Source organism: Dermochelys coriacea, chromosome 5 (assembly GCF_009764565.3).
Source record: "Dermochelys coriacea isolate rDerCor1 chromosome 5, rDerCor1.pri.v4, whole genome shotgun sequence".
Classification (NCBI taxonomy): Eukaryota; Metazoa; Chordata; order Testudines; family Dermochelyidae; genus Dermochelys; species Dermochelys coriacea.
Window position 1 is genome coordinate 129562314 of NC_050072.1, and position 15625 is coordinate 129577938.

A 15625-nucleotide genomic window follows, 5' to 3' on the forward strand; every position below is an offset into this window, starting at 1 on the left:
CAGAACCCAGCTGGCAAGGGGCCGGCGGCCGGAACCCCACAACAGAAACGAGTTGAGTGGGGCCAGCAGCCAGTAAAGCAGGCCGGCAGCAGGCTGAGATTGGCAAGTGGAACCCCAGACTGGCAGCGGGCTGAGCGGGGCCGACAGCAGGGACTCCGGCTGGCAAGGGTACAGCAGGAAGAACCCCAGGCCAGCAGCAGAGTGCCACTGAAAATCAGCTTGCCATAGGTTGCTGACCTCTGATCTATACTCTTTCTGAATGTGAAAGGTAGTGGATTCAAAGCTAGTATGTGAATTCTCATGACAGGCTATAGCTTATATCAAGTTTACAAGAGTTTAGATGGAGTGTTCTCCTGCCTAGAGAGGACGGACATGGGGGCTTGAAGGAGGAGATGAAGAATTTGGAGCAGTGAAAACATTTAGAACATTCAAAAAATTTTTATCGGTTTAAGTTTCCTGTGCTTATAATGTAAGAAAAAAAGTGCACTGTTCCCAGCTTTGTTAGTAGCTCAACAATTAGTCACATCGTATCTCCCATCCTTTTGTGAGGCTCCAGGCAATTGTCCTGTGGGAACAATGCAGCTCACAAAACCCAGGATGAAGCGCAAGAAATCTATAGGCAGATCCTTCTCAGTCAAGGGGGAACATCTGTCAAACAAAACAACCTTCCAGATAAGACTGGATTAGTCTGAAGTCTGACCACTTCGAGGACATGCTGCAAGACCCCCCTTGGCTTGAACAAAACTTTCAATCTATAGCCAAAGAAACAAACAGGGGAGGAGCGGAAACAACAGTAAAAAACTGTATACCCCAAATATACCCAGGAAAAGGAGAAGAGCAGAAATCTCATGAAGTCCACTAGTGGGGACCTCACCTTGCAGTCCTAATTTTCCAGAGAAGCACTTAGGCAGTACAACAATTGGCACTAGATGAAGTCCTCAGACTGATGCATCTTGAACATGATTGCTACATGTACAAGTTTACGGAAAGAAAATAGTATTTAAAAAAAATAAAAAGTTTAGTGTTGGTATTTTAACCTACATATTTGCTAATCTTCAAATGGTTGACTAAAATTAAATAACTGTTAATTAAAATTTTAAATAAATTAATAATTAAGTAGTGTGGCAAATTGCCGGCACTACTTTGATGGGTCTCGCGCTCTCTTCTTGGGGAGGGTTCAGGGCACCATTTCTCGCCCCTGAACTGGGGTATTAACTGCCCCACTAGTGTCCTAGAGGAAGGGAGAGGAGAGGGAGGGACCCAGGCCCACCCTCTACTCCAGGTCCCAGCCCAGGAGCCCTAGGGATAGCGGTAAACAGCTTGAACTAGCGGTTCCTTCTCCTGGGCTACTTCTCTCTCCTGCCCTTCAGCTTGTGGGGCTTCCTGCCCTCCCTCTGCACAAACCAGGTGTCCCTTTACCTAGAGTCTTGGTCTTCTTAGCCCACCGCAGCACTTCTCCAAACTCTCCTCTGCTTCCCTCCAAACTGCTCCTTAAATCTGCAAATTTCTGCCACATCAGTCCACTTTACTATCTCGGGGCCGCAAGCCTTTATCAAATCCATCAATGGCCCTGCTCGTGACGAAAGGAGGGATGAATCTCCAATAGCATCCTAGGTTTCAGAGTAGCAGCCGTGTTAGTCTGTATTCGCAAAAAGAAAAGGAGTACTTGTGGCACCTTAGAGACTAACAAATTTATTAGTTTCTAAGTACTCCTTTTCTTTTTGCGAATAGCATCCTACTATCCCTAGAAATGCTCTGACCTGATTTTTGGGGACTGGTCGAGGCCAACCTTGTATTGCCTCCACTTTGTTCCACTGGGGTTTCACCTAACTTCTCCCTACTACATACCTGAGGTATCTGGCCTCAGCTAGTCCTATCACACATTTGAAAGGATTGGCAGCGAAGCTGGCCTTCCACAGGGCGTCTAGCACCGCTTCTACTTTTCCGAGGTGCATTTCCCAGTCAGGGCTATGGATGACTATGTCGTCTAGATAGGCGGCGGCATACTTGGCGTGGGGTCACAGCAATTTGTCCATAAGTCGTTGGAACGTTGCAGGGGCCCCATTGAGTGCGAAAGGGAGGATAGTGTATTGGAACAGGCATCGGGTGTAGAGAAGGCAGTCTTTTCCTTGGCATTCTCAGCCAGGGGAATTTGCCAATATCCTTTGGTCAGGTCTAGAGCGGTTAACTAGCTCATCAATGCGTGGTATCGGATAGGCATTGAATTGGGATACTTCATTCAACTTCCAGAAGTCATTGCAAAACCTCAGGTGCCATCAGGCTTGGGGACTAGGATGATAGGGCTGGACCACTAGCTGTGGGATTCTTCAATAACCCTGAGCTCCAGCATCTTCTTCACTTCTGTCCTAATTTCTTCCCTTTTAGCTTCCGGTATTGAGTATGGTCTTATTATCACCCTTACTCCGGGACTGGTGACAATATGATGTTGGACTAGTGTCGTACAGCCCGGCTGTGTACAGAACACGTCCTGGTTCCGTTGGAGCATATCAATGAGCTCTATTCATTGTTCTGGAGTTAACTCAGAAGATATCTTCACCTGCACCTGTAGGTCATCTGTCTGGGGTGGAGCTCCCCAAATGACCAGGCATGTCTCTCGGTCACGCCAGGGCTTTAGTAAGTTGATGTGGCAGATTTGCTCTGGCCTTTGGCGGTCTGGTTGTCTGACCTTATAGTCCACCTCCCCAATGGCTTCCACTATCTCATATGGTCCATGCCAGCTGGCTAGGAGTTTGCTTTCTGCTGTCAGTACTAGCATCATTACCTGTTCCCCCGGCTGAAATCTCCATACTTTTGCCTGACGGTTGTAATATGTTCACTGGGCCTCTTGTGCTTTTTCCAAATGTTCTCATACTATAGGATTTACTCGAGTTATTCGCTCTCTCATCTGTGTCACATGCTCAGTGACATTCTTTCCTGGATTGGGTTGTTCTTCCCAATCTTCCTTGGCAATATCTAATATTCCGTGAGGGTGGCGTCCGTATAGCAGTTCAAAGGGAGAGAAACCGGTGGACGCTTGGAGGACTTCCCATATAGCAAACATTAGATACAGTAGAAGGGTACCCCAGTCTTTTCCATCCTGTGCTACCATCTTCCGGATCATACTTTTAAGGGTACAGTTAAACCACTCGACCAGTCCATCTGTTTTTGGGTGGTAGACTGAGGTCCATATGGCCTGGCTGCAGAGTAGGGTACATAAGTCTTTCATTAATTTTGACATGAACAGGGTTCCTTGGTCTGTCAGGATCTCCTTAGGGATGCCCACTCTGGCAAAAACCTGGAATAGTTCTTTTGCTATTGCCTTGGATGTGGGGTTTCTTAAAGGAATGGCTTCTGGATACCGCATGGCATAGTCAAGTTTCGGTGGCCCCATGCCGATCTTTCCAGTAGGCCCACTATGTCCATTGCTATCCTCTCGAAAGGGACTTCAATAATAGGCAAAGGTACTAATGGGGCCCACAAGTTAGATCGGGGGCTATGCAACTGGCATTCAGGGCAGGAGGCACAATAGCGCTGGACCTCTGCACGTATTCCTGGCCAATAAAGTCTTAGGACTCTATCCAGTGTCTTGTCTACTCCTAGATGTCCCCCAAATAGATGACTGTTAGCTAACTCTAGTACTGCCCTTGTGTGTTTCCGTGGAACTAAGAGAGTTGCTCTACTTCTTCCCCTCGTATTTGCACTATCCTGTACAATAGATTGCATTTGAGCACATAATATGGCCTTGGGCCTTCGGTCTTTCCTTCCACGGGTACGCCATTTACCTCCACTACCTCCTCCCTCACATTTGCATATAGCCGGTCATTAGCTTGGTCCTGCCTGAAAATTCTCACATGCGGTACCAATCTGATTTCAGGGGGCCTGTTTCTACTCCACCCCCTGGGTTGCCCCTACTTGGGCTAGGAACCTCCTCCGAGTCCTCACTGGCCTGAATTATCTCCTGACCTCCTGAATGGGTTCGCCTACCAACAAGGGAGGTTTTCCGGTTCTTTGCTAGAATCCTGGTCCCTAATCTTTTATCTGCCCTCCTTTCTTGCCTAGATTTTTGGGGTTTTCCAGGGGAGGAGAATAATTCCAGGGCAAATTCGGCAAACATTGGGGTGAGGCTATCTGTAGGTGCCTCCGTCTCAGCCCGGCGTTGCTATCCTCCCCTGGCTATATTGGGGGGGAGTAAGCTCTCAAACCCAGGGAAGTCCCTACCAATTAAGACAGGGTAGGGGAGAATGGGGACCACCCCTGCAGTGACCCTGGTAATATTCCCCTGGATCTCAATCAGTACCAGGATTGTGGGGTAGAAATTTACGGTGCCATGAACACACGTTACCCCTGTGTTTTTGGCCCAGGTTAGTTGGTCTTGCCTCACCAACTTCCCTGAAACCAGCGTGACAGCACTCCCACAATCTACTAATGCTATGGTTTCAATTCCATTCATTTTTACTAATCTTGTATATCCATGTGATGTCATTGCGACCCCTACCAGGCCGATTAGGCCACATTGCTCCCCATGATCCCCCAGATTACATTGCATAGGCTCTTCCCTATTGGGGTATTGGGCTGCTATATGCCCCAATTCCCCACACTCATAACACCACCCCTTATTCCGGTTGCCGCCCTCTGCCTGGGGCTATTTGGCCAGTCCCCCAGCACTCTCTTCCCAAACCCCCAGGTCCCTTCTTAGCCTCGGGCCATTCCTCGGTGTATTTCCTCCCAGTTATGGTTCTCCTGGAGTTCTCGACAGTCCAGGGTCTTGGGTTTGGGACTGGCTTCCTGGTTTGCTGTGTCTCACCCCCTGGGGTCTGGAACAGTTCGCGGGCTGCCAGCTATCTTTCCACAAGGGAGACCAACTCATCATAGGTGGAGGGGTCATTCTGGCCAACCCAAGCCCAGAGGCCTGGTGGTAGCCCCCTGATATACCGATCCAATACCTGGAGTTCAATCATCTTCTCAGAGCTGAGGGCCTCAGGGCGCAGACATTTCCGGGTCAGGTGGATCAGGTCAAACAATTGCGATTGGGGTGTCTTGTCCTCTGTATACTGCCACTCATGGAACCTCTAGGCTCGCAAAGCCATCATTACTCCAGCTCTGGCCAGGATCTCTGCCTTCAGCTGGGGTTAATCTGCTGCAGTCTTCCGTGGCCATATCATAGTCTACACCTTCTAGCCTCCCCACACAGAAACGGGGCGAGGATACCACTGATCTCGGGGCCAGGCCTCTCGCAGGGCTGCTCTTTCAAAAGCCAGGAGGTATGCCTCCACATCATCCTCCCGTGTCATTTTCTGTAGGCAGCGGCTGGCCCGTATGGTTCAGGTCCTGTTGCAGTTCCAGTTCAGCTCTATAAGGGCCTTCATCTGGTTCATCAGCTCTTGCAGCAGGGCTCGGTCCTGGGCAGCCTGACTCATCAACAGACGATTAGTCTCGTGCTGCATCCAAGTCGCCTCCTGTTGGGCGGTTGCTTGGACCCAGGTAGCCTCCTGCTGGGCGGCGGTGGCTTGTATTAGGGCCTTGACCACTTCATCCATCTTATGGATGGGAGGGTTTTGGCTAACCCTGGTTTAAGTCCCCAGCGCATAGATCCCACTGCTAACATGACGTGTGGCAAATTGCCGGCACTACTTTGATGGGTCTCGCGCTCTCTTCTTGGGGAGGGTTCAGGGCACCATTTCTCGCCCCTGAACTGGGGTATTAACTGCCCCACTAGTGTCCTAGAGGAAGGGAGAGGAGAGGGAGGGACCCAGGCCCACCCTCTACTCCAGGTCCCAGCCCAGGAGCCCTAGGGATAGCGGTAAACAGCTTGAACTAGCGGTTCCTTCTCCTGGGCTACTTCTCTCTCCTGCCCTTCAGCTTGTGGGGCTTCCTGCCCTCCCTCTGCACAAACCAGGTGTCCCTTTACCTAGAGTCTTGGTCTTCTTAGCCCACCGCAGCACTTCTCCAAACTCTCCTCTGCTTCCCTCCAAACTGCTCTTTACTCCAACACCAATCCACTGTTTCAACTCCTCCCCTTCTGATTGAAGCAGGGGGGTTTTATCAGGTGACTGGGTTCAGGTGCTCTAATTGGCGTCAGGTGCTTTAATTAATCTATAGCAAACTTTCTTCCCTCTATAGGGAATAAGGCTCTCTTCTAACACTCTCCTGCTGCCTTCTGGCCATGCTGTATCACAGTAGTAATATTAATAAGTTGATAATTTAACTTTCAACTAAGAATTAACTTTTTATTTGTTACAGGATAATTAAATTCACAATCATAAGCCCACAACAGAAGTTTTGACTGTTGTTACAACCTACAACATGAGACCTTCTACCAACACTTATTGCTAAAATTGACACAAATGAAAAATCTCCTAACTGAAAACCTGTCCAGCTTTTGTGGAAGTCAAAATTAAAAAAAAAGGGGGGGGAGTGCATAAGGTGGGGGCCTGCAAGGATTCAAAAAATTAATATTGGTCACTCCAGGCTGGTATTAAACTTCCAAGGTTACAGCTTTTCTCTGACCTTGGCTTGATAAACACTACCACCACCCAAATGCAGAAACCCCCTTGGAACCAGGAAGAAGCACTTGGGAATTCCTCCCTGTGGGGTGCCCTCAAGCCCTTTCATCCCCCTCTGGAGAAGAGCTGAGAAAGAAAACAAAGGAAACAAGTATTGTCCCAGCATTGCATAAGAGAAACTGAAGATTTCCTGGACAGACGTCAGGATATGCTTCTACAGACAACTTTCTGAAGATTCAGAGCAGGCTGTGCAGCGGGGACAGAAGGACGGTGAAGAAATTTGGCAGCATGTGACCTCCAGAAGAAGAAACAGCAATGCAGATACAGGTAAGCAACCGTTTTCATGCTCTCTCCACAGGTACTAATGTGGAGAGTGGACTAGATGATACATATGAGGGAAGGGAACAGAAGGAGACTCCGGCAATTGGAAGGCATGAGATGCCCTGTCCTAGGGATGGGGGTTCCATGACCACTGCTCCCAAGAGGAGGAGGCAGGTGGTGGTGGTTGGGGACTCTCTCCTCAGGGGGACTGAGTCATCTATCTGCCGCCCCAGCCGGGAAAACCGAGAAGTCTGTTGCTTGCCAGGAACTAGGATTCACGATGTGACAAAGAGACTGCCGAGACTCATCAAGCCCTCGGATCGCTATCCCTTCCTGCTTCTCTACATGGGCACCAATGATACTGCCAAGAATGACCTTGAGCGGATCACTTGAGCGGATGTAAGAGTTTGAACCAATGAATAAACATATTTAGCTTATATTAAAATCATTACATTAATGAGCCAGTCTATTTTTTTAAATTAATTTACTAATGAGAAAGATATAGCAAATAAACTCAAGCCCCTGGCTAGGTAAAGTATATCATAACACATGCCAACTCACCCTTACGAGACTCAGCGCAATACACGAGCATGGTATCTTCACATGCTTGAGGCACTTTTCATGAGACATAAAGTTGCAAACTGTGGAAATAAAATATGCATGTTTCAAAAACGTAGGATTTTTTTTTCCAAAGCAGATCAAATATATTCAAGAACTACTTTCTAAACTGTACTATTACTAACGTCTCTGGGTTTGAGACTGAGGAAGAGGAACAGAGTTCACCTGATCCCTGTATTACCCATTCTCCCCTTCCCAGCTGTCCCACAAGCCACGTCCCCCCCCCACCAACGCCACACTAGGGATCTGCTACCCCAAGCAGCTTTAACTACAGGGAGCTACCTACAGCCAGAATCGGCCCTAGAACATGGCTCAAGTGGGTGGGCTGTGTGCAGAGTAATTCTTCCCCCTACAATTCATGACATAGAGGAGGAATATATGGTGGATAAACATGGCATCAAACCCACTGGAGCAGTGGAGAAAGAGAAAACAAAGCACAGGCTGCTTAGAGAATTGAAAATGAATTGCAATTTTTATTGCAGAAGTCATTAGTAAACTTCCATGTAAATTTTGCTAAAATTAATAAATATATTACTAATACCTACAAAGGGCTGGAAAATTGTTTCACTATCTTGGTTTTAATGCTCAGGAAAAAACATCATAACTGCATAGGTGAAATGTTTAGTTCAAGCAACAGTACCCATCTCAACTCCTGGAGTAGGAATCTCTGGAAGGAGTTTTGTGATGGGTGATTGTTGGTCTGGGACCAAATCAGGAGTCAATATTTTAATACAAAGTTCAGAAGTACAAAGTTTTAAGGAAAGCTCATTGAGCAACTGTTTGGGGAAAAGGACACACTGTCCTGACGATGTGAGACTCTTCATAGAACGCTTATTGCTGAACATTAAAATTAATCATGATCTACTAAGAGGGATACCGTTGAAGAAGAAAAACTCCCTGCCATTCATTATCTGTATAAAGAAAAGGAGTACTTGTGGCACCTTAGAGACTAACAAATTTATTTGAGCATAAGCTTTCATGAGCTACAGCTCACTTCATCGGATGCATTCAGTGGAAAATACAGTGGGGAGATTTATATACATAGAGAACATGAAACAATGGGTGTTACCATACACACTGTAACGAGAGTGATCAGGTAAGGTGAGCTATTACCAGCAGGAGAGCGGGGGGGGACGGGGACCTTTTGTAGTGATAATCAAGGTGGGCCATTTCCAGCAGTTGACAAGAACATCTGAGGAACAGTGTGAGGTGGGGGGGGCGGAATAAACAAGGGGAAATAGTTTTACTTTCTGTAATGACCCATCCACTCCCAGTTTCTATTCAAGCCTAAGCTAATTGTATCCAGTTTGCAAATTAATTCCAATTCAGCAGTCTCTTGTTGGAGTATATTTTTTAAAGTTTTTTTGTTGAAGAATTGCAACTTTTAGGTCTGTAATCGAGTGACCAAAGAAATTGAAGTGTTCTCCAACTGGTTTTTGAATGTTATAATTCTTGACGTCTGATTTGTGTCCATTTTTTTTTTTTTTTTTTTTACGTAGAGACTGTCCAGTTTGACCAATGTACATGCAGAGGGGCATTGCTGGCACATGATGGCATATATCACATTGGTAGATGTGCAGGAGAGCGGGGGGGGGGAAGAAAACCTTTTGTAGTGATAATCAAGGTGGGCCATTTAAAGCAGTTGACAAGAACGTGTGAGGAACAGTGGGGGGATAAACATGGGAAAATGTTTGTGTACAAAGTAAAGCTATTTTCCCATGTTTATTCCCTCCCCGCCTCACTGTTCAGCACACGTTCTTGTCAACTGCTAGAAATGGCCCACCTTGATCATCATTACCAAAGGTCCCCCCCCTGCTCTCCTGCTGGTAATAGCTAACCTTACCAGATCACACTCATTACAGTGTGTATGGTAACACCCATTGTTTCATGTTCTCTGTGTATATAAATCTCCCCACTATATTTTCCACTGAATCCATCCGATGAAGTGAGCTGTAGCTCATGAAAGCTTATGCTCAAATACATTTGTTAGTCTCTAAGGTGCCACAAGTCCTCCTTTTCTTTTTTCCGAATACAGACTAACACGGCTGCTACTCTGAAACCTGCTTTTACTGGGAAGCAAATTAAGAAACCCCAGAGATTGCAAGAGCTATCACCAGAGAATCTGGGGGGAGCTGGAAGCAATCACTATGCAAGGTCACTCAATAGTTCCATAATAAATTAGAAGTAACGGAAGAGGAGAAGGACCTTGGAGTATTGGTTGATCATAGGATGACTATGAGCTGCCAATGTGATATGGCTGTGAAAAAAGCTAATGCGGTTTTGGGATGCATCAGGAGAGGCATTTCCAGTAGGGATAAGGAGGTTTTAGTACCGTTATACAAGGCACTGGTGAGACCTCACCTAGAATACTGTGTGCCGTTCTGGTCTCCCATGTTTAAAAAGGATGAATTCAAACTGGAGCAGGTACAGAGAAGGGCTACTAGGATGATCCGAGGAATGGAAAACTTGTCTTATGAAAGGAGACTTAAGGAGCTTGGCTTGTTTAGCCTAACTAAAAGAAGGTTGAGGGGAGATATGATTGCTCTCTATAAATATATCAGAGGGATAAATACAGGAGGGGGAGAGGAATTATTTCAGCTCAGCACCAACATGGACACAAGAACAAATGGGTATAAATTAGCCACCAGGAAGTTTAGACTTGAAATTAGACGAAGGTTTTTAACCATCAGAGGAGTGAAGTTTTGGAATAGCCTTCCAAGGGAAGCAGTGGGGGCAAAAGATCTATCTGGTTTTAAGATTCTACTTGATAAGTTTATGGAGGAGATGGTATGATGGGATAATGGGATTTTGGTAAGTAATTGATCTTTAAATATTCAGGGTAAATAGGCCAAATCCCCTGAGATGGGATATTTAGATGGATGGGATCTGAGTTACTATAGAAAATTCTTTCCTGGGTATCTGGCTGGTGAATCTTGCCCATATGCTCAGGGTTTAGCTGATTGCCATATTTGGGGTTGGGAAGGAATTTTCCTCCAGGGCAGATTGGAGAGGCCCTGGAGGTTTTTCGCCTTCCTCTGTAGCATGGGGCATGGTTGACTTGAGGGAGGCTTCTCTGCTCCTTGAAGTCTTTGAACCATGATTTAAGGACTTCAATAGCTCAGACATGGGTGAGGTTTTTCATAGGAGTGGGTGGGTGAGATTCTGTGGCCTGCGCTGTGCAGGAGGTCGGACTAGATGATCAGAATGGTCCCTTCTGACCTTAGTATCTATGAATCTATAAAAGATTTGTTTAACCTTTTTTTGTGAAGCTCTCCCACATCCGTTGTTTGCAGACTGCCTTGGAATTCAGCAGGGAGAAAAGCTCTCTGACAGCAACAGTGCCTCTTCTTTGTCTCACGAAACTCCACTCAGGTTTAGCCAAGGCACGAACTGCTAAAAGTCACCACTTCCCTTTCCTGTCCTGTTCCTCAGGAAAATTTTGTCAGCCCACCAAAACAATAACTGACTATGGATATCCTAAAATGTTGGGTCCAAGCTCCCAACAGAGCAGCAGCACCACAAGTTGCTCTAGAACCAGGGCCAGCTCTTGGCACCAGCAAAACAAGCAGGTGCTTGGGGCGGCACATTTCTAGGAGCGGCATTCCAGTTCCGGCCATGCCACCCCTAGAAATGTGCCCCCGCTGTCCCAGCTCACCTCCGCTCCGCTTCTCCCCCCTCCCTCCCAGGCCTGCTGTTTGGCACGGCAAACCTGAGAGGGAGGGAGAAGCCAAGGGGCGGCACGCGCGGGGGAGTTGGCAGCAGTGGAGCGGAGGTGAACTGGGGTAGGGAGCAGTCCCTCTACCCCTCCCCCATTACTTCCTGCGCTCCCCACCCCACCCTCACTCACCTCCGCTCTGCCTGCTCCCCTGAATGCGCTGTCTCTCCCTCGCCGGAGAGGGAGGGGGGAGAAACTGAACAGCGGCATATTCAGGGGAGCAGGCGGAGCAGAGTTGAGCTAGAGCAGGGGGGTTGTTGGGGGGGAGCCACAGGAAGCAATGGGGGGGGGGAAATGTGGCACTCCCAGAGGAGGAGGCAGGGCCGGGGATGTGAGGAAGGGGAGGAGTTGGGGAGAGCCAGGGGGCACAAAAAAAGCAGGACGGCAAAAAAAATTTTTGCTTGGGGCGGCAAAAATCCTAGAGCCGGTGCTGTCTAGAACTGCCAGAAGCTGCTGGAGCAAGAAAAGGACCTAACTGATACAGGCTGCACTGTGCGTTCCCCCTTTTAACACACCTTTTGGACCTGCACATGGCGCCAACAGGGCATTTTCCTTCCGCCCTGTGAGCACAGCTTTGTCCTGTTGCAACCTAATGCAGTTAGTTCAGTAGCTCAAGTGATAGACCTCTGTGCTCCATGGTTGAAGGTTCAGGGGTTCAAGCCCAGCTGAAGTTGCAAGAAGTGAGAATTGTTACAGTTGTACGTACTAGAATTCATTTTCAACTTTTTCCTTTTTAAAGAAACCTAGGAAATTACACACAAAAACTTTGAAACTTTAAATTCAAGTGCTTGACTTTGCAGAATTAGGATATGCTAGATTAACCCGTTTTCCATGCAGTCTTAATTCTGCCCAAGTACATATCCATTATGATGGCCTAATTACTTGATTGCATCCCGTGGGGTAGAGCCCTGCACAAGACCATTTTTTTAAATCCCACTCCCGTCCTGTCTCACTGCGCAATACACAGACAGGATGTAACCATGTAAGTAGACTATTATAACACATATGCACAAAGAGGGGGAGTTAAGATTGCACTGAAGCTGTAAAGCCGGTATTTCCCAAATCTGGGTGCTTGGATTCACAACCTGAATAAATAAAGGTTTATCACTTGTAATCGAAGTCCTCCGAGATAAACTGCACGTTCACACTCAAAGGACATGCTAACAGTGTGGCTGGATCTGCACTATTGGAGTATCCCAAGAGTGTGAATGTGCAGCTGCCATTCAAAACACCTTCTTTGAACTTTGTTCTTTGGTAAATTACTAATTCTTATTTGCCTTACAGTGGGACCTAGAGGTTCCCCACCAAGATCAGAGCCCTATGGTGCTAACCCTGTACATCCACCCAGTAAGAAAAAATCTTGAACAATCATATGCCACTTAATTTTAAACTACAGCCTACACAGAAAAAGAAATATAAATCCGTCCATGCAGTACCAGCTCCAAAGAAGCAGGAATTAAACAGAAGACAAGGACGGAAGAGGTTTTGTGTTTCCATTAAAACAGCACATGCTAGCTGGATATCTAATGCACCAAACCATTCAGTCTGGTAAAGTGAAGCATCTCAACTCCCACAGTAGGAATCTCTGGATGGGTGATCGTTATCTATGGGACCAAATCAGGAGTCATTATTTTGAATACAAAGTCTCAGAAGCACAAAATTTTAAGGAAAGCTCATTGAGAAACTGTTTGGGAAAAGGACACACTGTCCTGACAATTTGAGACTATTTATAGAGATGTTTCAGAGTAGCAGCCGTGTTAGTCTGTATTTGCAAAAAGAAAAGGAGTACTTGTGGCACCTTAGAGACTAACACATTTATTTGAGCATAAGCTTTCGTGAGCTACAGTTCACTTCATCAGATGCATTTCCGATGCATCCGATGAAGTGAGCTGTAGCTCACGAAAGCTTATGCTCAAATAAATGTGTTAGTCTCTAAGGTGCCACAAGTACTCCTTTTCTTTATAGAGATGCTTATTGTTGAACATTAAAATTGATCAGGAGCTACTAAGGGATACAGCAGGGAGTGCAACAGCAATGTCTTATTTTTCTAAACCATTCTGAACACACAGTTTTTAATATATTAATAGATTATGTTTGGGAGGTAGGAATTTTCAGTGGTGTAACCTTTTTAAACAATATTTTAACTATTATTTCAAGTTCCTAAGGGAAAACAAAGACTATGAAGTATTTCTGTTTTCTTACCTTAATTTATCAGATTTTGCCAGATTTTTCAGAAGCCTGAAACTAGACACTTACATCCCTGTTCAAGCTTCACCAAGTCACCCAATATTCAGAGATGCTGAGCACCCGTAATTTCCACTGACAATCCGTGAGCACTTACTGCCAGTGAAAAAAAACATTAGGCACCCTCTCTAAGCACCTAAATAAAGATTTAGGTGGTGTGATAGACCCAGGCCAATTGGGTACAGCAGAGTAGCCTTATTGGGATCCACTGCTAAAGGATCCCCACCCAGACTAAAAGGGGGGTCCACAAGACCTGGAAAACCAAATAATTACAGGGGACAACTAATGGAATAACAGGGACAGGAGTGGGGTCAAAGTGTCAAACGAAGGGAACCAGACGGGGACACCGAGCAGAGAACCCCGGACAGCGCCCACTGGTCCTCAAAGGCGTCAAGGGAGTCAGTGGACGCCACCCAGAGGAACTCTGCCCGGATACGTGAGTGGATGGAGGATCGGAAATAGGCCCCACAGTCACAGGAGACTCCATTGGCCAGCCTCCTCACCCTGGCTTTATAGATGGCCACTTTAGCCAGGGCCAGGACGAGACTGACCAGTGACTTAGTGGGGCCACAGATAAGGAGTGCACAGATAAGGAGCTTGCCTTGTTTAGCCTAACTAAAAGAAGGTTGAGGGGAGATATGATTGCTCTCTCTAAATATATCAGAGGGATAAATACAGGAGAGGGAGAAGAATTATTTAAGCTCAGCACCAATGTGGACACAAGAACAAATGGGTATAAACTGGCCACCCGGAAGTTTAGACTTGAAATTAGAGAAAGGTTTCTAACCATCAGAGGAGTGAAGTTTTGGAATAGCCTTCCAAGGGAAGCAGTGGGGGCAAAAGATCTATCTGGCTTTAAGATTCTACTCGATAAGTTTATGGAGGAGACGGTATGATGGGATAATGGGATTTTGGTAAGTAATTGATCTTTAAATATTCATGGTAAATAGGACTAATCCCCTGAGATGGATGGGATCTGAGTTACCCAGGAAATAATTTTCTGCAGTATCTGGCTGGTGAATCTTGCCCATATGCTCAGGGTTTAGCTGATCGCCATATTTGGGGTCGGGAAGGAATTTTGCTCCAGGGCAAATTGGAGAGGCCCTGGAAGTTTTTCACCTTCCTCTGTAGCATGGTCACTTGAGGGAGGCTTCTCTGCTCCTTGAAGTCTTTAAACCACGATTTGAGGACTTCAATAGCTCAGACATAGGTGAGGTTATTCGTAGGAGTGGGTGGGTGAGATTCTGTGGCCTGCGCTGTGCAGGAGGTCGGACTAGATGATCAGAATGGTCCCTTCTGACCTTAGTATCTATGAATCTATAAGGAGGTGAAGGGAAAAGTGCAACCAAAATCATAAAAAAAGGTTTGAGAGGAGCCGGAATAGGGACTTCAGCCTGGCGCACTCCAGGTATACATGCGCCAGGGTTTCCCTCATGCTGCAAAAGGCGCAGGTGTCTGGGATTGGGGTGAACCGCACCAAGTACATACCCATGCTCACAGCCCCGTGAAGGAGCTGCCAACTGATATCCCTGGTGGGCCTCGGGACCAGGGTGGAATAGAGGCAGGCCCACAGGGGCTCCTCACCCTCTAGAGGTGGCAGGAGGTCCCACCACTTTGTGTCAGGGTGGGACGTGAGGGTGAGGACGTGAAGGGTGAGGAGCACGAGGCTGTATAGATGTTTCCTTGGTGCAGTCTGGAAACGGACCGGCTGCAGCTTGTGTTGCCGATTCACGGTGAAAAGGCGGGGGAGGGGGGGAGTCGGTCGGGTCCACGGGGCAGGGGACCAATGAAAAGGTCCAGACAGCCTGGGGCGGAGGGGGCACGCCCTCTCTTAGGACCAGGTCGAGGTAAACCCGAGCAGCGGACGGTAAAGTGGCCGTCACCTCCTGAAGTACGCACCGGGGAGTACGAGGTCTGGAGAGCCCCACGTGCCGAGCAAGCGTCAGGGGATCCAGCCAGTCTCCCTGGTCGTAGTCCAGGAGGTCTCCAACTCTGGTGACTTCTGCCAGGACCAACCTCTGGCACACCGAGCGGGACTCCGCCACCTACACACGGAGCTGGGAGTTGTGTAGCAGGGGCTCCGCGAGATCTGCCCCCACGAACCTGTGAACAATTTCCAGGTCTGAAGGAGGTCCTGGTAGAAGACCAGCAGCCCGGAGAGGTCTCGTGGAAGACCTCTCGGATGGAGATAAAGGAGCTGCCGGTCATATCGGAGCCCTCAGAA

General features: G+C 47.3%; 1 protein-coding gene across 2 annotated transcripts in view; it reads right to left on the reverse strand.

Annotated features, from left to right (window-relative positions):
• DGKQ (diacylglycerol kinase theta) overlaps positions 1-15625 on the reverse strand; it is a 160236-nt gene that overhangs the window by 102565 nt on the left and 42046 nt on the right. For both annotated transcript variants that reach the window (XR_006281247.1, XM_038403042.2), the window contains exon 2: positions 7386-7465. Coding sequence is in view for 1 of the 2 variants with exons in the window: in XM_038403042.2 (XP_038258970.1) it covers positions 7386-7465 (80 nt within the window). In the remaining variant the exon portion in view is untranslated. The remainder of the gene's footprint in view (positions 1-7385; positions 7466-15625) is intronic.